General features: G+C 37.2%; 1 protein-coding gene across 3 annotated transcripts in view; it reads right to left on the bottom strand.

The window, feature by feature from the left end:
* Nucleotides 1–965: 965 nt before the first annotated feature.
* Nucleotides 966–25179, bottom strand: part of LOC149287783 (nucleolar protein 4-like) — a 121501-nt gene continuing 97287 nt past the window's right edge. The window contains exons 7-11 of one of the 3 annotated variants that reach the window (XM_089492390.1): nucleotides 18969–19148; nucleotides 16847–17038; nucleotides 12224–12337; nucleotides 7262–7442; nucleotides 966–1159 (exon numbers count right to left, since the gene is read on the bottom strand). In XM_089492390.1, coding sequence (XP_089348516.1) covers nucleotides 966–1159; nucleotides 7262–7442; nucleotides 12224–12337; nucleotides 16847–17038; nucleotides 18969–19148 — 861 coding nt within the window. The remainder of the gene's footprint in view (nucleotides 1160–7261; nucleotides 7443–12223; nucleotides 12338–16846; nucleotides 17039–18968; nucleotides 19149–25179) is intronic. The other 2 variants (XM_089492392.1, XM_089492393.1) reach the window with 2 other exon arrangements.

Below are 25179 nucleotides of genomic sequence, written 5' to 3'. Positions count from 1 at the left end.
ATTAATGACGAGGAGGGGCCTTAAAGCATCCCTGGAACCGAATGTATGAAAGCAGCAAGCTTTTTTCAGCTCCCTCCAAAAACGGTAGTTGTATTCCACAAGCTAGCAGCACTTTACTCAGTCCACTGTTCACCATTCTGACATGGAAGCTAAACAGTGTTGAACAAATTACAGCTACCTTAGTAGGTCTTATTTCTAATTACTGGCTAGTTGTACCATCAATACCTCTAAACTAAAAAAATCTACCATTTTACTCAAGCATGAACCATCCAAGCATTAGATGCAAAATGGCTTGGTTTGGAATGAGAATATTTATTATTGTAATCCCTTACCTGAAGGCTCTACAATAGTAGCAAGTACCTACTTTGTGTTGTCGTTTTTTTGTTTGGTTTTTCTGAAGTTATGGGCTGCAAAAAGGGAAATTAAATATATGTATTGAACCCATATGTAGGTAAGTGAAAAGATCGCGGAAATGTAAATAAAATGTCTGCATGAAAACTGTCATATAAAAAATCACATTATTTAAAAAATATGCAATCCTTCATTGATTTTTCCTAGTATGAGATGTATGGTGGCATTGTCCTGCCACACCATGTAGCTATAATTCCAGAGTCAGTAGCACATTCCACTAATATTGCACTTGGAAATTGAACTAAGTTACCATCACTGTGTCTCCATGTGCTTCACTGTTTTGCATGACTTAATGATCTACGGCCACATATGCAATATTTAAACTGACACACTTAGAACAAAAAGCTGGACATATCAAAGACCTCTAGAAAGTCAGAGATCTGAAGTTCACTTGCAGCACCTCAACATCACGTCATGGATCAAAAACAGTGTGGCATTATGGTAATTAAGTCCTCTACGCATCAGTGCCTTAACAAGAAGGGCCCACTCTGGCACATCAGAATGTCATTAGCGGAACTTCGGGAATAAACCAGGCCAGGAAGAGGTTGTGTGACTCAGTTCTGCTGTAAAATGAGGTTTTCCAGTTCATCTGCTGAACGCAACAAAAACGCTGCCGATTCCCGATAGCCTGCAACCAGCTGCCTCACTGCATTAATTTCAGTAGGATTTAGCTGAGGTCTGGAGCTTGTGTTGCTGGACGCTGTGGAGCTGGTTGCTAACTGCCTCTTCATGCTCAGATCAGTTGGTCCTGCTAAAGACATTTGAAAAGGAGATACTCATTAAATTACTGAAATGCTATTCTTTGTCTATTTTCTGATAATTCCATCTGCATGTAGCATCTGATTGCTTTATGTGGCACTTTATTAACTACACCTTTCTTCTCGATCAGGACATTATAAAATTCCCATGGTCATAAAAGGACCCTACTGGGTCTTATAATCAAGTTAATAAATGATCATACTTGGGACATAGTTCAGATTTTAATTTCACCGCTCTGCTTTCATAATTCAGGCTTGCTCACAAAAGCAAAAATATCTGTGGATGTAAATGTTGAGCATACAAAAGACAAGCAAATTTGCAGATCAAGCTGAGTATTACAATATATTTTTCTGTACAAAGTCCGACAGATCAAAAACAATAGGTGGTCAGCATTCATATCATGAAAAGGGATATAGATTGACTGATTTTTTTAAAGTTTTTTAAATGACAAAGTTCTTTTAACACAGAAGTGACAACAAACAGCCCAGAAAGCTTGACATTCTAAAAACGTTGCTTAAAAGTAGATTAGATTGTAAGATCGCAAGAGCAGGGCCCTCTTCTCCTTTGCACCAGTTTGTTATTGTATGCATTTCTAAATTATTCTTCTGACTGTAACAGCGCTGCAGAATCTGTTGGCGCTTTATAAATTAATGTAATGTAAAAAGTACAAACTAATCAGTAAATATCAGTTATACATTTTGAAAATTAATGAACAGATCTTTATGTAGATTTGCCCGTTAAATAAAATGTAATATATATATATATATATATTATGTATTAATTTAAGTAATTATTAGTTACTATCCGATCACAATTACCTTATAGTATGTATTAGGAATATGTTTATGCAACTCCCTATGTCGTATGTATGGATTAACTATAAGGTATATGAATTTTGGTTACAATTCAGTTACTCGCTAGATAAGTAATACTGGAGGAACAGTACCCTGCTATTAAAAAATATTATAAGTCAAAAAAATGTAATCAATCACAAAAATAACCACTGTGTGATTCTTCTATTACACTCCCAACTGTCAAAATCTTAAAACGTGACATTAACATACAAAGGGCATATATCATTATCTGGCAATTGCAGAAAAAAAGGTACATCATTTCGGCAGGGTCATGTCAGCCTGAAATGCCATTAGCTTTTAAGGACAACCTGGTAAGTTTTGCAAATGAAGAATATCGATGTCTCTCCCTGAAGCGGCGGTTCATATATGCTCATTGGTGCACATGAAGCCTTAGTGTCCATGGGTGCGCATAGAGGAACCTAACCCCATGTAATGTATGTAGTGCTCATTGACTTGGTCAGCCTTAGGTTAGAATATAAAACCTGCAAGTTTTCATAAACTCACCGTTAATCTAAAACCAAGATTTATCACCAACTTTCATCTCAGTGTATTCACTAAATATAACAACATGCTGCCAGCAAGCTTCTCATTTCACATATTCTTCTCGAGAGGTTCTAGGCATCCCAACCATCTCCATATTATTTAAACTGCACTTGCTGTATCATCCTCACACAGGACCAAGCAAAGCATCCCCTCTATTTGCTGCTGCGCGGGGAAGATGCCCGGCGGCCTGGAGGTTAATGTCACACATATCCTTGTAGCCATGTGATAGCAGAATGGGCTAGCGTGGCCAAAGGTACTTTTTATGTCCCATTGAAGCTTTGTGTCTATATTTAATTATTTTATTCCCACCTACAGTGTTTGCCATCTTGGTGTTTTTAGTTACATTGCTACAATGTGTGTTTATTGTATAATTAAAACAGCCAAATAACTACTTTTTCCCCCAATGCCTACTGCAAGAAAACGCATTATCGCAAATTGTGCAAAATCAATGAAATATAATAAAAGTCTTGTATTTTGCTTTCTTTGTGTTTTATTGTTTATTCTAAATGTATCTAGTTTATTTCCACACGGCCCACATACAAGTTAAGCAGAAATGTAATCACTGCCATTATTTAACTGGAGGTTTCTAAAAGTTCTATTAGTAGGAACCATGTTTGCATTAAAGGGTGAGTTAAAGGGACACCCCAGCCATCATATGCTTTAAATATGCTTTCCATGGTGTACTTTTTGCAAAGGCACTGGGGATTCTGCAGATTCTAATCAGTGGCAGGAAACATCGGATGACGGAGGACATCACAGAGTATTTTCATATGCATTCTTCTTAAATAGGACATTAAACTGTCCCTTTAAATATACAATGTTGTTATCGGGTAAAACGAAATCAATATAGCTCCATTATGAATACATAAGAGTTTTATGAGTAGAACGTTTGCATATTGTATTTTGCAGTAGTTTATTCTTTAAGTAAAAAAGAACTTATGGAACCTGACTGAAGATTTTAAAACAGAATTAATTTACATATTCTAATATCTGCCAATCGGATTTTCTTGTTACCTTCCGTTAATTCATATATTTAACTATTTTCCATATTTAAAGACAAGAATAATATATTTTTTCTCATTAACAAAGCTTTGGGTCAAATATGTTGATTCACCAGTCTACATCTCTCCAGATTATACTATATTCTTCTTGAAATGCGGCATGGAAAATTACATGACGGTAAATGATTATCACATAGCTTTGGTATGTTGTGAAATTTACTCTTGGTTAATAACTATTCCTTTAGGAGTAGTCCAAGCAGGTAGGATTAGGGGGAACAGAGATGGCACAAGAGAGCTAAAACTTGAGATGCTTCCAAGCGGGGACACACAGAAGCACAAGCTAAGAAGAGGCTGTCCGTTCTTGGTGAGCATCTCATACTTGTTTTGTATTTATTATATTAATGATGAATGTGATGAATGTCATCACATAAATGTCATTCAATTTATTAAATTAAATTTATTTTACAAAATGTGTATCGCTAAACAAGGATGCTGTGAAAACCATAAATAACTAAACATCTTTATAACAAGTAAATATTTTAAATTCTGTTTAAAAATTAATCATATAACATTGTTACATGACACTAACACTGATGGATATTCTGGAATTTAAAACAACAATAAAAAAAGAGGCATATGTGAAAGCATTAGCATTATATTTATCTATTTTTTTTAATTATATTTATTACATGAAAGGGGACACTGTCTTTAAATAATCAATCACATCTTCTACTCAGTATGTAAATAAATAATGGGGAGAAACACTTTTTTTTGTAACTGGTGATAAACTGGATTTTTTTTTGCCACTGTGCTAATGGAACCCGCAAAGAATTGATTCATAATGCTTAGGAAGAGCCTCCAGCAACATGGAAGGAGTTAATACACGGTAATTTACCACCAGCTGACATGGCTTAGCAACTGCATTTTGCATTGTGACAGTCCATTAGTATAAGACCAAGCAGTGTATGAAGAGAGTAGATATAAGAAATATAGAAATAAGGCTATGGAGTTTTATAAGCCCAAGGTATACAAAGTAGAGCTTGGACCGTAGCCAATCTCCAGCATACTGTCCCATCAGTGACTCGCTTGTAAGTACGTCATTAATAGAACTTTAGCCGAAATCCGACCAGAGGCTTCATTTAGATGACTTTTGCTGTCGACCACATTTAACCTCTCTTAACCACAAATGATTATAAAAGCCTTATCTTGCCATGCTGTGATGAGTTTGAAATTTAAAAAGGAGGTTTATTCATTAAACAATGCATTGTCGGATGTTCTGATGCAATGAAAAATCTCAGCATACTTCATTTATTATGCCAACACTGAACTTCTACTGGAAGAATGGCAGAATGGGCGCTTCACAATTTATAGTTAGAGGGGCAAGTTGAGATGTTTCAGCTACTAACAACCCACCATCTTTTCAAAGTTTAGTCAATAACCACCATAAGCAATGACAGCAGATTAGAACTATTTCTAATGTGTGTATTTGCAGGTTCTGACCAAATCTTAGGGTTGAGCAGCCCACCTGCCACACAGGTGCCTCATTTTTGGTGTCTAGAGGAGGCTTTAAATTGCTTGGGAGCCTCTTTTGGGTTAAAAGGCAGTGCAGTCCCGCTGACTCAGCTCTTTCGTAAGCAATATAGCTTGGGGTACTTTGATGTAGTGGCTGGCTAAGCAATATATGGCTATATTGTGTGACATACAGAGTCATACGAAAATATGCTATTCTTTACTTCATGGCTCTTGGGATATCTTATTAATCAGACATTGCCTTTTCCAAAGTTTTGTGAAAAATGACATTCTACATAAAATGAGGCATAGCATTAGGTGTAGTGCTTAATATTGCTCTTCCCAAATACCCGAAGCCTCCAGAAAAAAGGGGTCCAACTCTTCAAGAAGCCTAATTCTCCTTGATGATGATGATGCCTCCACAGAATCTTACAACCAGCATTTTGTATTACCGATCAATACGTTTCATCCTTGAAACTCAGTAGGTCTGCAGCCCCCAAGGGCTGGAGTCTGGCACTCCTGTTCTTGACTAATAACACTGCAGTACATTTTGAGGTGCACAGCACATTATTCACAAAAGGCGCCCCTCCAAGAGACAATTTAATTTAAGGTAGACTGTTGACATTAATTGAAGTTCAATTTACTATGATGCACTTTCATAGTTGTGCTTCTTCTGATTTTGTTCTTAGCTCCAAGATATAACAGAAGCTTCTAAGCTTACCATACATTCTCAGCTCCAGACTGGAACCTTAGTCTGTTCTATTCAATCAGTGATGAGTGACAAAGAAAATCAGCTATGTAGCCACAAAGGGCAAATCACTTAGAATTACTTGTATCCCTGCAAAAATCAATAGTTGTTGGTTTGTTACACAATAAACACATTAGTACAAAATTACTTTGCTAATCCAGTTAATTTATGTTAGATTTCTTCCAGTTATTTAACTTTTAGCATCATCTGAAGAGTTAAGATGCCTTTGAATAAAGAGGTCCAATTTTCCTACTGCATTATGTATTAAATAGAAGAACTGTCCATGGTGCTGATAAAAACTATTTCATTAATTCATGAAACATTTATTAAGCGCTGCGTAAATTGTTGGCGCTATATAAATAAAAGATAATAATAATAATTTACTTTTAATGTTTTAACTTTTCTTTAAGTAATTTAAATGGGCAACTATTTACAGTGTAAAAAGTGTATCAATCATTTTAATCTGATACTGAGGACCGTACTGACACCTTTTTGACCCAACAACTTAATCAAGACTAGGGGATGCATACATCCAGGCCTTGGGGTCCAAGGGATTCGAATAATAATTGTTTTTTTTTTACATCCTGCTGTCTCAAGACAAATTGTTTTATGGAGTTAATCATTATGATAGTTCTTGCAAATTATGTCTACATTGTATGAATAACATAATTGTATTGCTTGTCTGAACAATTACTTTAATTGTTTCTAATTTCACCAATTAATGATGTGAGATGTGTAATACCCTGAAGGTATTTCCTACATTAAATAGAAATGTGCATAAAAACAAATGCTCTTTACATAAAAAATATGGCATTCATACAGAAATGTTGCAGATTTTTTATCATTAGATTCTTGCATGATGAACGCAGAACGAGTAGGTGGTACATCAAAAAGTCGCTACAAGACCTCCGCAGCTATAGGCTGACCCTGATCACGGACTCCAACTCCTATCATTATAAGTAAACCAGACTCTTAAGTTTACCAGAATCGTAGAGTCTATAACACTATTTATTGAAATGTGTAGTTCATGGAGAATGGTGGTTATAAATCACTCTTTAGAGTCAACAAGATAACCAACCCTGTGTCTTTTAACCCTTAAGTAGAAATACTAATACTTTTTTACATTTGTAAACTCCTCTGGGGTTAAAATTTAGGTACAAAAATAACAATGCAATGTTAGACAGCACCCTATGGCCATGGTACTATACCCAGGCCTAAACCTATAATGGTCTGAATTGAAATACAAAGGAAAAGTGCCATATTGTGATACCAATAATATTTTAGCTATTATATTGCTCAGTAAATAAGAGAAGAACATGTACAGGATAAAATGATTCGTCTTTGCAGACCCCTTGAAGCACTGCAGCAGTATTTGGCATTTCTACCATAATCCCCAGTACAGCCAGGAACCCATCCACCATGACAACGGAACTCACCACTGTTCGTAGTATCCGTGAGATTTAGTAGGCCTCCCCCCAGTCCTCTGTAACTATGGTAACTGTAGGTGCCATTTCCATTGATGTATAACACCTCTTGCGTGCTGGAAACAGCAGACGTGGAATAAGTGACCTGTGCTGTCTCTTGTTTATATGGTTTATCGGCTAGAGCTGTTTCGTCCTGCAAAGACAGTGTGAACATACATTGATTCAATTCAATTTCATTGAGAATTGCTTCATATTTATCAGTTTCAAAAACAACATAAAAACATTCACACGAAAGACAAGCATTATTTGTTAAAGATGAAAAAGTGGTATATTTTTAAAGTCCCATATTTATTTTAAAGAGAGTAGAACTTAAATTCTACTTACACGTGTGTTATGTACATATGCCCTGCGGTTGTTCCAACATCTACTAATACTCCTGCCCAACTGGACCAACCAACCAGCCATGTTGGCACTTTGTCCAGCTAGGTTCTCCTGAAGCTACATCCAGCTCCCCACCAATGAAGTTAATAAAAAGCATCTAAAGCAGACAGGCTGAAAGATTATATAAATGTCATGGTTCGTCTCACATAAGCACAAGGTAGATCTCAAAAAATTCTATAGACAGGAATTGTCAGGATAATAAGTAGGATAGTAAGTTAACATTAAACGGGTGCTGATGTTCCATTACTGCATTTTATTTTGTGCAGAAGTCTATGATTTATATTGAAACTGAAGAACTATTGTTATTGAGTACCCACTAGGTGGCACTGTGCCAGATTACACCGATACCCCAAACCATACGAGTACTGAAGGTTTGCACAAAGTGGTTTCAATAGAAAATACCATATAAAACATTATAGTACCATTTAATACTACCACAAGATTCTGTTTACAATGGAAGTTCTATGTATTTAAAAAAAAAGCGCAGACAAGGAAAGAATGACTCTGCCCTCTAGAGTCAACAGTCCATTGCGCTTGCTTATAATGTTGCAGCTTTAGTTGGCCTACCTCAACCTTTATCCCCAACATGAGATTATGAACCCACAAACCCATAGGCCAATTAATGAGTCACAAATCATTTGCATATGGGACAATAACATCAGCAGTTCTGGCTTACTTTAAGATAGTTCTATAGAATCAGCTGTGAAAGATTTATATGAAATAAGAAATATATCCTCTTTCAGAGTTTTCAGCACGCCTTTTCACAAAACACAGTGGGCCTCTTTGGAGTTGGTATTATTTTCATGTTAGAACAGCGGGCCGGGGAATGCCAATTCACACTGGAGAATCACCGTACATCCCAATGGCAAAGAAAGTTCTGAGTGCTGTGTGAGATTAGACAGGCACACCTGTGATGATAATCCATGGCTCCTAGCTGGACTAGTTTTAGCCTGTCCCTGAATGTATCAGCTGCTTGAACATTTAATAACCCACAGAGAATTTTATACGGATTATGACTCTGAAGCCGTGATACATTACACTTTTTACAGTGATAGATATCGTTAGATGTTTGGTGTTCACTGTGGAATTTCTTTAGCAGAATGATTTTAAAAAACTTAAAATTGTCCTATTGATATGTCCATACCTCCCAACACTTCTAATGGCCAAAAAGGGACACTTATGACTTGAGTGTAATTAAACAGTTGGGTAAGGCACAGGGCTTTAGTAACACTTTTTATGACTTTGCAAGCAATTGAAAGTTATTTAAGTAACAAAGGAAGGTATTCACAAGAAGAATAATGCGTGTTATTCACACAGTTTAATTTATAAGATATTTTCTGCTTCTTTACACATTATTGGGGTATAACACTGTGATACTCATACCCACTAAACATTCTGAGCACCTAAAAAACAAAAAGGGGCACCTGGTAAAGAAAAAAGGACAGAGGGATCTGAATCCTAAGCAGCGGAGTGCACAGGCGCCCCCATACATACTAATGTGATAACGCTTTGATTCTTTCAGTATGAAGCTGAAAACAGCGCCTACTGCTACTACTACAAAACGTTGGCGTTACAAGTAAAAATATTGGGTAGTTCAATATCAACATGCTGCAGACTATTCACTATAGAAAACATTTAAACCTTTCCAAGGTGCCTAGTATATTTAATTTACACATTTTCCCGTGCTACAAACAAGAATTGATTTAGGTATTTCATATAGCTTCATACCAAAATACCTTCAGCCTCGCACATGAACCAAACACTGAAAATGATGGCCCTGTTGTCCCATGTAATTATGTAAACAAGCATTGCACCCTGAAAAATCTTTTCTGTGACTGCTAATAGTGTAACGAGTAGATACATTAAACAATTAGAATGTGGGGACGATTTATTTAATAACATAGTATTTACGGATTAAATGAGTTAGAAAACGTTTGGTGCTCAATGAGTTAACACTGTTTAAACTGCACCCGTACACAGCGGCTCCCTTAATATGCTTGAGATATCTAAATATAAGATTGATTTACAGCTATGCTCCATGCAGGTTAGGTTACCTATTCAGGGCTTTAGCAGCTGGACCTCTCGTTTGGAATGCTCCTCACTGGCATCATTGTCTCGTTACCAGGTAACCAAATGAAACTAATGATGCTTTCTGATTGGCTACGGATAAATCTTTATGATAACTGTATACATCTATGTGTGCTTAAAAACCAAAATACTACATTAAAAAAACCACCACTAGAATGATAAAGCGATGCCGGCAGTGCCTGATAAGTGGCAGCACACATGCACTTTATTAACATGAAAACGGATGGCATTATATAGTACTTCTATTCAGTGTAAACACTTGCATGAAACTGTTCTGTACGGGCTGTCGCTATGACAACTATCCAGAGGCAAATGTCGGGTCATCCTGCAGAAAATGTGTCTAGGCCATAATTGCTTTGTCAGAGACCTAATAGCTGCCTTCATCTTCCTCTTGAGTCCTTAGAAACTAAAAGCAATACCTGAAATACTTAAAGTCGAGAGTTTTTTATATATATATATTTACACCCTCACTTTTTTCTGTAATTAAAGAAACAGTCGCTCTGTGAGAGATATAACGCATTAAATGTACTTTTGTATTTTTTTACTCCTCCCTATATATTTATTTCCGTGCTATCGTCATGAGGTTTCCGGTAATAACTGATACATTCCTTGAGATACATAAAAGATAAAAAGAATATGTAAGACATAAAATTCCTGCAACACTCCGCGGGGCTCGGAGATGTGTATTTTACTAAACTGGGAACTTTCTGATATTACTATGCATTATGAAGGGCAAAACCCAGCAAGCTTCCCCTGCAGGAATGGCACCCTGCATGTAAATAAAAATAATAATGTATTATGGCTCTCATTTTCCTCTCATGGCTAACATGGAACTAACCTATATCATCTTTAGCCCATTACAGTTCCTGAGTCTTACGTCACGTAGTAGATTATTTTGATTGCTTCTCTCATAGAGGAGCGTGGGGGTTTAATTATTACGAGCATGGTAGTAGCATTTGCATCTTAAAGGGAAAGCCATGCCTGTTTGTTTATCCTCTTCTCAGGAGTCCATCTGCCCACGCATGATTTTAGAGTGAGGTCGGGGGTCTGTCCATTGATCTCGTTCAATTAGGATCACTGGGTATCTGCATTTACACATGGCCCCCAGTGCACTGCCCCCATAAATAAGCCATCTGAGCCATCAGCCTCGTGACTCCTGTGTGATGCGTCAGCATCAGCAAACTGGGACACCAAGCAGCCATGCAAAAAAACAACAAAAACAGACCGTTCTTTTTGATCCAAGCAAAATAAATAAATAAATAAATGTCGTTCCACCTCTACTGTTATTGGTTAATAAGCCCGTAAATGCAAACGAGACATGCCATTAAGTAGTATTTACATCATGAAATGGCTTTGTTTCCAGTGAAAGATGGTATTTCACATGCATTAACAGTACATGACCTATGGTCTGTACCTTATTTGATCACCTCCTATCCACTTGACCTTATAACGTGACCTACATATAATGGGAACTGATATCTAACATACAAAAAAGACTTAACATGGTAAAGCCATCACAACAATCGATGGGCAAAATGCCACCTCAATATCCTCTCATTTGAACTGCATAAGTGGAAAGTCTACCAGCCTAATATATATATATATATATGGTTTTTTTTTATGTGTATATATATAGGGGGTTTTTACAGCTTCACATGTACATTACTTAGGTTTCTTATAGTTTATTATGGCTTATTTGCTCACGACATTACAAAGTAAATAATGCTTGTGTAAGTGGAACTTAAGTAGCTACTGTTCTATAACAAGGTCATGCTTCAAAGAACCCTAACATTATTAAAAGATGCCGGATTATCAGGATACATCATACAGGACACTGCTGTATGATCTCTTAACCTCACCACGGTCTGTATAATTATACATTTGTTTTATGGAAACACATCTCTAAAGCTCATTAAAATGTTAACAAACATAAAACTCAATGGTTGCTGAATTTCCCAGGCCAGTAATTTATATTCTGCTCATGTCAATAGTATATAACAGAGGTGTCAATAATATGTATCAGAGCCCTGGGTACTGAATTACAGTAAGTCTTCCGGCCACCAACTGCTGTTAAGGGATTTGATAAATCAATTCCACAATGTATTATATACTTGCCTTCATAAGATAAATGTGTTAGCAGCGGTGAATTCAGCGGTGTTACTATAGAAGATAAGACTACTACACGTGTAATTTCATAGTAATCAAGTATACCTTACTGCACAGAGATATGGACAATACTTTGTTTCCCAGTAAACTGTATGTAATTGTTTGCTGTGGGAAAATCAGACACAGACTTTGTTTCACTGGATGGGGAAAAAACTAGAACCACTCTGATTATTGAACATTTGAACTGCTGCAATTAATAATCAGTGGTAGTAATGTATTCCTCTGTTACTTTCACACATTCTCAGCATTATACACGTTTCCTAAGAACTTTAAAATTACCTGTGGTTTATCTAATCTCATCCTCTTGGCAGCATTTCGGCTTTCGCTTTCGCAAGCTGATGCCAGGATGCTTTCCGCTACAGCCGAAGTAAGATGTGAAGGGATAGGCCGAGACTAGAAAAAACAAAACATGTACATAAAACAATTAATGACCTGACAACGCAATCCATTATACATTGCATTGTTTTGTGAACACAAGGTGGCACTTGCTGAAATAAATGCCATGTGAAGGAGCACATGTAGACAACAACTGAAAGGGGGAAACAAGACTGTAACGGATGGAAAATGAAGACTACCCACCATAACCCCACCACATGGGTTCATTGCTTTGAATCTGCTTTATTAAGTGATATAGCAGGTGCATGCATTCTTCTTATTACAGTAAAGCGGTTCTAGAAAAGGAAGTGTCCTGACAAGATGCCCCAACAAACGCATTCATGTTTACAGACACATTCTAATAATAAGCTATGCCTGTTTGATGTAAATCATCTCTTTTCTGTGATTCATACATGTTTGCCCCAGAGAATCAGGCTACTGCCAGTTTCCACTTTGTCTTCTTCTCAATGCCAGATTGAGGCACCAAAGGCTCTAGATTAATAGCCCTACATATCCAATCACTATGCCACCACTAAGGCTGTGGTTATCTAAACCAATAAAAATAGCAGTATAATCAATAATGGTTTTCTGGGATTAAAACCCCGATTAATATCAGAAGAATGCAGTAGGCATTACATTAAAACAAGATTAAAGAAATAGCAATCCTTACACATATTGGAGTTTATTCACTAAAGCAGGAGTTGATGGGTGAGTTTACAATTCCCTGAATTCACTATATATTATAAAGGGCCGTCCCTCCCTTTTTTTCCTTTGCAGTAACAGATGAGATGGCCCTGCATAATATATAGTTCAAAGAATGTGGTGACTTCCAAGAAATGTCACTGATTTAGATATGCTTTATAAAGAGCAATCCAAGCTATTCTTGAAGATGGAATCCACAGGTAGTTGGTCCTTCATAATGTAAAGTAACTACCAAGAACGTTCTGTATGTTTAACTTGCAATACGCTTATCTCTGGATCTGTCCCAAAAGCTCAGGTATGGCAGGTGGTTGCTGGCCATCCAGGGCAGCCGTTTCATCTCCAAAGACTGGCTCGCTGTAAACTCTTAAATACTGGTAAATACTGGTAACTCACAATTGTTGCTCATTTTAGGACAGATAGTAAAATAACATAACCTATACCATATGTTTACCTGCATTTTACAGTAAAAGCAAGCAATTGTATTTTTTGAAAGACGCAAACTTGAAGCATGTCATATTTATTTAAAACCTGCATTTTCCTTTAGAAATCACACAATAAAGTGTAATAGAGCAATGTTCTTTCTCTTGATATGTATCTTTATACCTTCATCCTAGGCGCAGGAAATGCATTTGGCTAACAACCAGCATTGATTAAGAACACACACATATATTACGTGGCAGTGGGGACTATTCTACACCTCTAACAATATTCTACTTGGGTCATAGGATGGTAACGTGATCGTGCCAATAATTTGGCAGAAACAACAGTAGGGTAATATTGCAAGAATAGGGCGGAATATCCGTTAAGTCTCTGTAGGTAACTCTGGTCTAAATACCATTAACTTAGCTTCTGTTTAGAGCTGTATTCGATACAGTTCCAAAAGTAATTATAATGATAATGCAGTATAGATATGGAATGTAGAATACTGTATTTAACCTGATTCCAAGGTTCTGGTCCAGGATATGCTTAATTTAAGTATGTATAATATTTTTTACAAATACATATATATATATATATGGAATGGGTGCCAGCACGTAGGTTACCTCCAAACATGCCAACACGAAAAACAATGAAGAAAAATATAAATCCATGCCATATATAGTACAGATTGCAGAAAGTAGGCACCTCTAAAAGCAATACCAAATAATAGAAAGGAATAAACATGCCATGGAGATTCACCCAGGTTTTGGCGGAATAGGCCTTTGTCAAGAGTGAAATGATGTTTAGCGTAATGTAAAATAACCCCGCAAACTTCAAGGTCTCCAACAAATAAGCTCTCTCTGTGGCCTTGCATATCCTCCAACTACAAATGGAATGTCCTATTCAGACTGAGGTTTTAAAGAGATGTTTCCATTTTCACTATGATGTAACACGCAGCTATTCCCTCACTATCTCCACACCGAGATTGTGCACTTTACTGTTGCAGGGCTCGTTCTTTGAGGACAGTCTGAAGGTTGCATATATTTTATGCCTGTGCTGATGCATAAAAAGTTAATTGCGGTACAGAAGAATGCATGTATTATTCCCATTATGACTGGAATAAATATAGTGTGTAATATTTCTCAGAAATATAATGTCAGTCAATGGGAAAATGTGTTCCTTAAAAGAGGTCTTTCTTTTTTCTACAATTACTCGTTATATTTGAGCCATTGCTAAAACATTACAAGAAGAAGTGGAGGTCAAATTAAGTCAATTAGTAATCAACAATACATCGTAGGCCTTGTAACACCAAGCAAAGAATGATATTTGGATTTTACACTTAATGTGTATTCTGCGCTGCTAAAAAACATTGATGGGTCATTTACTATTAAATAAAAAACCTGCTTTAGCCCACAAGGTAATTGTGTGGGTCAAGAAAAATAGTAGCAATATATTTGTAATGTGTCCTTTTGTCCTCACACACAGGGCCGGCCCAAGACATAGTGCCGCCTGGGGCGAAGTTTGAAATGCTTTGGTTTCAGGGGGCGTTTTTTCTTGCTAGTGATGGTCTGCAGAAAACACAACTGTTCAGCTCTCAAACAGTGCTATTCTGTGCGGCTAGCGATATCCAAGAGCCACCTAACTTTACACTTCAAGTTTAGTCTCAAAACCTGCTCTTATAATCACAGATATAAAACTACTCCAATTAAACTCTTTCCAGCCGATAACAGTCAGATGTACCACTGTGTGGTGGAAAACTCACTTCTGCTTTAATTCTATCTGTCAAGCACGCCTTTAATGCTCACCCACTCATCTTCTGCCGCTAGTCATGCATTTAATATATCTTCTTACAACTTCAATATTTATCTATTTCTTGTTTGCTTTAGCCAGCAATATCATATTTTATTGAGTGTATTGTGCATCAAGCATGTTAAAGATAAAACAATAGCGGTGCCACACTCAGAGTGCTCCAACACAATGGACCAGTTACTTTGTATAATGTATAATGAAAATAACTGCCCTCTGAAACCTTTGCTGCACAGAAATGTAGATAAGGATTCTGCTGACATATATGTATATTTAAAAAGTTGTAAATGTGCACCAACACAGGTGTTTAATCAGAGATGATGATGCTACAGGTTGATAGCCAGACCCTAATTCACTTTAGACTTCCTTCACTCCACACTCCTGCTCACCACCTTTGTATCAGTGTATGACATTCTAATAATGTGCAGCTAGCCTGTTTTTTATGGTTTTTCATGGCTAGATATGTGTGTGTTCCACTAGCGGTATGCTTGAATAGCTTCAGATTGCTTTCAGTGGGAGGGGAGAGTGGGTGGGTAGTAGGTGGAGAGTGGGTGAGTAGTAGGTGGAGAGTGGGTGAGTAGTAGGTGGAATATGGGCAGTAGTGGGCATGGCCCAAAGAAAGAGGAAACTGACCAGGAGACTGGAGGGAGAAGAGCTTCACCCAGAGACTCAGTCAAATGTGGAGCGTTCCCGGGTATGACTATGTCTTTACTCTTTGCGTGACTATGGTTTTGCCAATACTTGATTTTGGCCAAACAGGAAAAGCCAAGGCCAGGTGAAAGAGCCAGAAATAACAACTAGTTTTAGATGCTAAATCCTAACTGCTTATTTTTCTATATTCGGACGAGAATGAGAAACCTTTGGTCTACTAGCTGATAAACAGCACCATATAACTACCCTACCAAATGCTGAATGTAAGGGGAACATACGTGATTGATATATATTCCCCTATCTGTCCAACTCCATACACAAATTCACTGTGTCGTTTAAATACTTTAATGCAACCCCAGACACTAAACAAACGATAAGCTGATTAGTAATAAAGACCATTAACTACATCCAAAGCAGCAAGCTTTTTAAATCAGACACTATTCTGAAAAGGTTGTATAACTCGGATAGAGAAAAGATAGTTCAGCCCAAATACAGCCCTTACCACTAACCTTGATGATGCTCAATGCATCTTTATATTTTATAACTAGGTTCCATATCAAATATCCCTTTTGGTGAACTTCAACTAAATCTGAATCAATGAGACCTAAAGACTATGTGCCTGATGGGCACTAGAATTCTAGAATCAGGCACGGTAAACATGTTCATATTTATACATTCTCAGGTGTATTCTCATTTCAGGTGATTATAAATTATTACATGTGTTAATATAAAATGCCACACTTATTCCACAGGCATGTTTTGTTTAAGCCACAAATGGGAAATAAATCAGGAATGATGAGAGGATTAAAAAAAAATAATAAAGAAAAAAATATGTTTTGATCTAAAATCATTGGGTAGGGTTGGGTAGACACTAAGATGAAAACAAAATAGTGCCATGAAATTACGTATGGGGGGTTTTGATGGGCTTGATTTTACGTCAAAACTCACCATCTCAAAACCACTTCTTTTCATCCGCCTGCAGGACTTGAGGTAAGTGCGTATACGTTTTCTGGCACGTTCTTGGTACTCAGGGAATTGTCGCCTGCATGAGTCAATGATAGCCTGGATCTTTTCTTTGGGCTGCTTAGAGATAGGGACCATTCGGTCCAAGTTTTCATCTACAAACAGCCTTACAAACATCTGTTGGTAAGAGGGAGACAGAGGAGAAGGGGTTGGAGGGCTGCTCTCTTCTATTACTACCTTTCATTTCTGACCCGAAAAGAAACTTTGCTTTGGAAAATAAATGCGGTTTCGCAAGAGCTGACATTCTACACCAACCGCAGCTCCTGCATATAGTAATTTCATATCAAAAGCAGAAGGGCAGAATGTAACGATTAGCAAGTCGGAAAGAACGAAACGTAAGATTAAGGTTGATCTTATACAGCCTGACTAATATTGATTTAAGGTACTCTGCTTATTGTCCCACAGAGATTTTCAGTTTGAATCAGAATAAAGCAGTTTTTTGGTCAACATGAAGGTAAACATTTGTAGCTAAGGTACAGATCAGGAACAAAACATCATAATGGTATATCAGACAATACACTTCCAAGGAATCTTTAGCAATTGTTGTAGTTTGCAAAATAGCCGCTGAGTCCTTTTCTATCACACCACTAGCATCTCGGAATTGCCGCTCACACCATTTAAGTTAACTTCTCTTATTCTTAAACACGGTGGAGGTTATTTAAAAAATATTATTCACTGGTTATGCTGGTGATGATATCTCATTTCAATCTTTGCACCAGAATCCCATTTTATCCATACCTACCCCTATGAGTCTGCAGATTACTCTTACTTCCATGAGCTTTGAGACTGTTCAGCAACAACCATGTTTTAAAATGTCACACATTTGTATTTTCAATTGTCAGTAGTATATTTTTACTGCTAATAACAAAATCATAAGGAGATTGGACTGTTCCTATAAAATATTATTTTTTCTGTCATGTTTTATGAAGGCAGTTTCAAAAAACTAACACAGGACTTATTTGTAATCATTCATTTATTCCCGTACAGAACGTAAGGGAATTCTCACCTCCCTGTCTACAAAGACGATCTTAACATCACAGAAAGTTTGAAAAGTGCCGTGTAGAATTGTATTTAATTTCTAACACATGTAAAGTGACGGATGAAGGCTACTGAAAATCATCCATGTTAAAAACAAGAAGATACCAAACAACAACCCAAAAAGACATCCTAAATCCAATATTTGTCTTTGTGGACCGACTGCACATATACCTTGAATTACAACTCGTTAGTCTGGCATGGCATGGACTCACCGTTTATCTCCTAATTCTACAATTGTTTGTAGAATGTTAATAATAAGCAACTATGGGCATGTGTTTTGCATTTTGTGAAATAACATGAAGAATTAGTAGCCTGTATCATAAAAAAACCCCTGTGTCTTACGATATCAATGCTTATCAGTTGTAGTTGTTTGATATTATAAGCATTTGTAATAATGAAGCGTGGTTCTCTTTAAACTGTTAAAGAAAGCAATCACTACTGAGAATCAATGGCTTGTTTCCTGACATTGAGTTCACAAAAAAACTTGCTGTTGTGCGAAAAGCTATGAATATGTTCCTTCAATGAGATTACAAATACGTTCAGTAACTTTCCACCAGAATATGTTAATAAAGTAATTTAAAGGAATTTAAAGAGGAACTGTCACTAATCAATGTTTGCTTGTGTTTTTGTTTCCAGTCATTTTAATTGTTTTGAAAATATTTAGTTTCATAGTTTTACCTAAAGAAACAGAGATCTGTGGCATAAACTAGCATAACTAATCAGTTTTCTGTCATACATATACAGTGGGACTTTGGAAGATTTGCTGATACGTGTGAGAATATTGAAACTAAAAATATATAAAAATATTGGTATCTGCACAGTATACACTGAACACAAGCTTTGGCGAGAGGACAACTATATCTTCTGTCATCAAGTGATTCCTGGCATAACATGATGGAAGTTCTAGTGTCCAAAGAGTTGGAGAGCCAAAGGTCTAGTACTCTATACCCAAGAAAGACTATTATTGCTATATTAGTTTCATATAACATGACACTAAATATTCACTTACATTAAAAGCTTTGAGACGCTCTGCTTCTACTCCATCTGATTCTGTTGCCTTCTCCATATCTTCATGATCATCGTGGTCATCTTCATCATCGTCTCCCCGATTCAAAGAGAGGTCTTCACCACATCCACCTACACTTTCATTTTTACCAGAGTCATAGCTGGAGTAGCTGTGTGCAGGGGACTGAAACAAACACAGACATGTATCAGCACCATAGTCTTTTTACATGGTGTTCAATGGGTTAAGCCATTAATTGAATGGTGCGAGTACAATACGTTGAGCAAGGATGGAGCATTTAATCTCCATATTACATTTTAAAGAAAATAACATGTATACGTATGGAAATTCAATTGAAGAAATGAAGCTGTATGTACATTTTGAGGATAGATTCGCATAGCATTGTGGTTGCTTGTTGGTGTTATAAAATTATTTAAGTAGTCAAAAGTCCGCTGCCCCTAAATAATGGCAGCTTCCTTATGGCCCAACTATGCTGTTTAGTAGCCTTCTAGGCTTTCCAAGGAAGGATTACTATGAACAAACTGATATATCTTTGTACGTTAAAGCATATTTATTATACTTATTTACCTAGATAATAACAATTGAAAGAAACATTCTGGTTCAAAGTGCTAAAATTGATGCAATTACCATAGCAATTAATGGAATGTTCCTGTTTTATTACTTTGGACCACAATTGCTCTTTATACATAATGTGCATAGAAATGTCAAATCCTATGCAACACACAAACAAAACACTTTACCCGCAAATACATTACTTAACTCCATCAAACGAATATACTGCAAAACTGTATATAGATATTTTTTTTCTATTAAATGACATCATCATACCATTGTTTTCCAGTAAAACTGTAGAACCATAACAATGAAATCAAGGATAAAATTGTAATGATAACATAATAGAAACAGATTAGCCTGTAAAATGTGTGCAGTATTTTGTTATTGTACAGAAAGCATGCATGGGACTCACTTTCTTCTTATCGAGCTTTTAATACAATTAATCAGGTTACTGAAACTTTATACACCCAGGGGAGGGCAGGATCAAGCTGCGGGGGTCGGTAATGATGTTTGTGCAATCTTGACTCTTTGAATAGGTACCTGAATTTATGGACATCTTAAATGAGCTAATGAGATATATTTATATGCTTTGTCTGAGGAGACATATTAGCATGCTGTGAAATTTTATTGAGAAAATAGCAGTATCTGCGATGCTAACTTTCCATTTAGCAGGTCACTTTATTCCCACCTTTTCATTATAGTCATTATTTTTTTTATTATTCTAACTAATAGATCTAAGCTGTTATTTATGACATTGGAAGTGGCATGACTATTACCGTATTTGCTCGATTATAAGACGAGGTTTTTTTCAGAGCAAATGCTCTGAAAAATACCCCTCGTCTTCTAATCAGACCTCAAATTATGGTCTGATTATGAGACTAAGATCCAGATCCCCCACACCGCTGCAGGGGACCTGGATCCTCCTGTCCCCCCCCCCACACACACTTACCGGTGCTTCCTGCTGTATTACCGGGGCAGCGGGTTGACGTCTACGCGATCTGCGTAGACAACGTCCGCTGCAGCCGGAAGGAGGTGTGGCTAGCACCGGTGCGGGGAACTCTGATCTCTGACAGCCAGGGAAGGTATCCGCGACGGAAGCAGACAAACCCCCGCTGCCAACTCCACCTCCTTCCGGCTGCAGCGGAAGGAGACGTCAACCCGCTGCCCCGACAATACAGCAGGAAATTGGAAGCACCGGTAAGTGTGCGTGTGTGTGTGTGTGTGCATGTGTTAAATGGGGGCATAGGGCATTTCTGGAATGCCTTATACCCCTATATGCCACTCTGGCACTTAGGGGGTTAAAAGGCATATTATGGGGCAGAGTGGCATATAGGCAGGTATAAGGCATTTCAGGAGGCAGAGTGGCGTTAAAGGGGCATTTAATAGAGCACTCTGCCTCCTGAAATGCCTTATACCTCCCTATATGCCACTCTGCCCCATAATATGCCTTTTAACCCCCTAAATGCCAGAGTGGCATATAGGGGTATAAGGCATTTCTGGAGGCAGAGTGCTCTATACAATGCCTTTTAACTCCCTTAATGCCACTCTGCCTCCTGGAATGCCTTATACCTCCCTATATGCCAATCTGCCCAATAATATGCATTTTAACCCCCTAAATGCCAGAATGGGATATAGGGGTATAAGGCATTTCTGGAGGCAGAGTGGCACATAGGGGATCAAAAGGCATACCATGGGGCACAGTGGCATATAGAGGGTTAAAAGGCATATCATGGGCCACAGTGCCATATTGGTGTGGCAAGCCTGGGGGCAGATGTGCGTAACTGGGGGACAGGTTGGAAAATACAAGGAAATAAAAACAAAAAAAATATTTTTCTCAATCATAGCTTTTATTTAAAAAAAATAGTTTACATGAATTAACATTTACTGGTAAAACTTTTTTCCTTTAGGGTCGTCTTATATTCAGGCTTTTTCTTTTTTTCCTAAGTTAATATTCAGATTTTGGGGGGTCGTCTTATAATCGAGCAAATACGGTATTATTAAAATTATTATAATATCTGGGTTTTAGAACAGCAAAGACATTGCAGGTTCCCTTTTTTTAATTCCTGTAGATAGGATTATTACTTTCTTGCTATTATTATTATTATTATTTATTATCTTATATAGCGCCATCATATTCCGTAGCTCTGTACAATGGGTAAACAGGACATGACAAGTAGTATTTAACATAACAAATTGACTTACAGAGACAACAGGTGAGGAGAGCCCTGTTCATAAGAGATTACAGTCTAGAGCTATTGATTAAATATTTATATATCAATAATATGTTATCTTTTGTAGTTATATTAAATAATAAATATTATAAATAATGGGACAATGAAGGGGAGATAATCAAAAAGATGTCACAAAATGTATGTGATTACATTTTCCAGAATGCATCAGTCATGCCAAGAGGTGCACAAATCAGCTATATAAAAGAGTGTATCTCATGAAGTATTTATGAAGACTGCTTATTCTGTTTATACATCTTTACGCCCCTCACGTAATTTGCCAGGCACGTGTGACACCTATATATTTCACCCCAAACCAGAATCACTTGCCATCTATGTGTAATATACATACTACATATTTTCTGTATGCCTACTCTGTAACAAGTGTTATTATTATTATTTTTATTATTATCACTAATTTACATAGCACCAACATTTTACTCAGGAAATTGTACAGTGCATACATTCAAAGGGTCTGCCGAAACTAGAACTGACAGACTAAGACAAACCGACACATTAGGTAAAGAGAGCCCTGATCTCAAGCTTACAATCTAGAGGATCCACAAATATTCTGCATTGGCATTTCACTCACTTAAAGCAGACATATGGGACGCTTAGTGAATATACCAGTATCTAATGATCTTATAAAATGCCATTATATTATATGCTCATCTGCATTAATATCCTGAATAACACATAATTGTTAAAGGTGAAATGTGTGTATAAAGGGCTTAAAGGGACCTTTCAATCAATTACCTGCCAGTCTGTGCCACTATTACATTCCAAGTACCACTAGGGACAAAAACCAATGGTACCCCATGTGCTCTTTTTATTAAAAACGAAAAATTATTTGTACGTATAGGCAAAAGAGAGCAGGGAAAGTGGAAAAATGTATGGGAAATAATAAAACAATGGGTGGGATGTGGAAAACACAGAATACGGGATTGGATGGGGTCACTATTAAGCGTCTACGTTTGCCAACCAAATTGGTGCTCTGGGCATGTGCTTGGTCCCTGATGATATTGTGCATTATACATGTATGCAGTACAATATGGATGTTTTGCATAAGGAGACATACCAGCGTTCAATACGCATATTTCTACTACACATTATACACATCTTTCAGCTTTCCGTCCTGTGGTTTGTACGCTGCCCGCTGTGTACTGAAATCACCAAGAACAATAATAACATTTCACAGGGATACAGGCAGCTCAGTAAACTAAAACCCTCCAAGAACCTTCACATTTACTTCATGATGCGTATGCAGGGCTCTCTATTGTTTAGTGTGGCTCATAAAGGGGCCACTAAAAATTAGTACATTTCCAATAGTAACACTATCGGCATACAGATAGGCCTGGTTTATACCTCCCAAGTGTGCCTGTGTGTAAGAGGCAGATCTCCCCTGGGACCCAAACACCTCCCCTCCCCCTCCCCCAACCACACCCCCTAAAACAAAAGGGTCCCTCTTGGTCCTTTGAAATATAAAGTAGTATGTGCACAGGAGGCAGGAGTTCCATCTATAAACCTCACAATGAATAAACAGCGTTATATTTCATATGGAGCTACATTATATTTGAAATGACAAGCTTTCAAAACCTCAGAGGTTACTTCAACGGGCAAACTGCAGCTTTAGTCTTTCCTTTATAGTTTTCTGTCATCAGCCACTTTGAAAACGATTTATACCCATTAACCTTAAGGTATGATATTCGTGCTTGTTAGCAAAATCACAAATAAACATATCCAGTTGTCAAAATTAATCTTCTTCTATCACCGTTAACCGGCCGTCACCTACACCTACAGGCCAGGATTTGGCATGTTTGCATTAAACGCTGCTGTTTGGAGGGGAGGGAAAACCTTGGTGGCACTCAAAAGAGTTAAAGCATTGGACCCCGATACCATCGCCATTGATATGTTGGCCCTGCCAGACTCCACGTTTTGATGATGTTGTTTTCTAAGCTGCCCATGTTTTCCTTAGCTCACTGATATCTTGAATAAAATGTGCAATGAATGAAATTGAAATGAATGAAGGTTGATTATGAACGAAGCAAAATGAACATGATCAAGAGAAAGTGGCTTTGCAGCATATTAAATAAAGGTCAAAAGTGGAAGTGGGGAATAAATGAAAGGATGCACAGCTCATTATAATTTGGAATAGGTGAGAAAGATGATGGTGTAAAGTCATGCGATACTTCTGCCGAAGGAAGCACGATCAGAGGGATGCAGCAGATAATTAATGAATGGGGGCCACGATGACGGGATTCCCGCTAGTTGGTATAATCAGCAAAGTCTTCATAAAGGATGTCCTAAAAGGTCAATTTACATATTCTGTAAATGACCAAAGAAAGAACTCTGGCAAAGACACTTTGACAAATACTATTAATAAACAATATCACCCCAGATCCATAAATATGTATGGCTATTTATATGCAAGAAATGAATACATGCCCAGGTGGGGGGCATTAACCATTCCATTTATTTCCAATTAAAATGAGAGATAGCCATCATAATTGCTTTATTTCCTTTAGGTATGAGTTAATATATATAAATATTGCTACCATTGCATAATAACACCTAGCTATCAGTAAATAGCCTCAGGAGTGTACTATGAATGAGAGCCACGGACACGGCCATCCTCTTAAGCAAACATACTGGCCTGGATATGGCACTGAATAAAGCCTGTGCTCCAAAGTACTTCATATTTAGGCCAACTTTACTCCATTAGCCAATATATTGGTCCTGGGAGTTAGTGGGTATCTAGGACTCGGCAGCGACAGTTTTTCCATAGGTTACTCATAATTTATACAGATTAATCATTCTAAAATTAAACTATAATTTAAAGCCAAACCATCTGGACTTGACCTAGCCAGAGGAGAGCATGACAGCTAATGGGACTGACTGAGTAACAACTTATTGATAAGACATGAGAACACACATTGAAATAAACATGTAAGTGACAAAGTAACAGATTAATATTTGAGACAGACTAGCAAATGTCTACAGAAAACACAGCCCGCATAACAGTGTTAAGAGGCACATTTTCATATTGATTTCTACATTATGTAATAACTGGGAGTTGTTAAAAATTCAAACAATCAATTAGAGGAAAACAGGGTAAGATAGAAATACTTAACATTACTGTCAGTCAAACGCGGGGCTATTCAGCTGACATGAATTCCCAGGTTGCATGCAATCTTGAATTAAGTGATTTACCTGAATTAGTGAAGCCTTAAACATTCTAACAGTACATTTTCTGTGTTATCCAAAGTTGTGACTTTGTTAAGAAATGTGAAAAAGAGAACTTAACACTGGCAAATTGCATAATATTGTGTTACATAGCATTATTGTGTTACATATTGTGTTACATGGCATGTCCTGAATTTGGAGCAAGAATCTTACGATACCCAAAGAACAAT

Source organism: Sceloporus occidentalis, unplaced genomic scaffold, assembly GCF_023333645.1.
Source record: "Sceloporus occidentalis isolate IW3139 unplaced genomic scaffold, rSceOcc1.0.p SCAF_56, whole genome shotgun sequence".
NCBI classification, from domain to species: domain Eukaryota; kingdom Metazoa; phylum Chordata; class Lepidosauria; order Squamata; family Phrynosomatidae; genus Sceloporus; species Sceloporus occidentalis.
The sequence above is the reverse complement of the archived record's forward strand: the minus strand, read 5'-3'. Positions and strand labels throughout refer to the sequence as shown.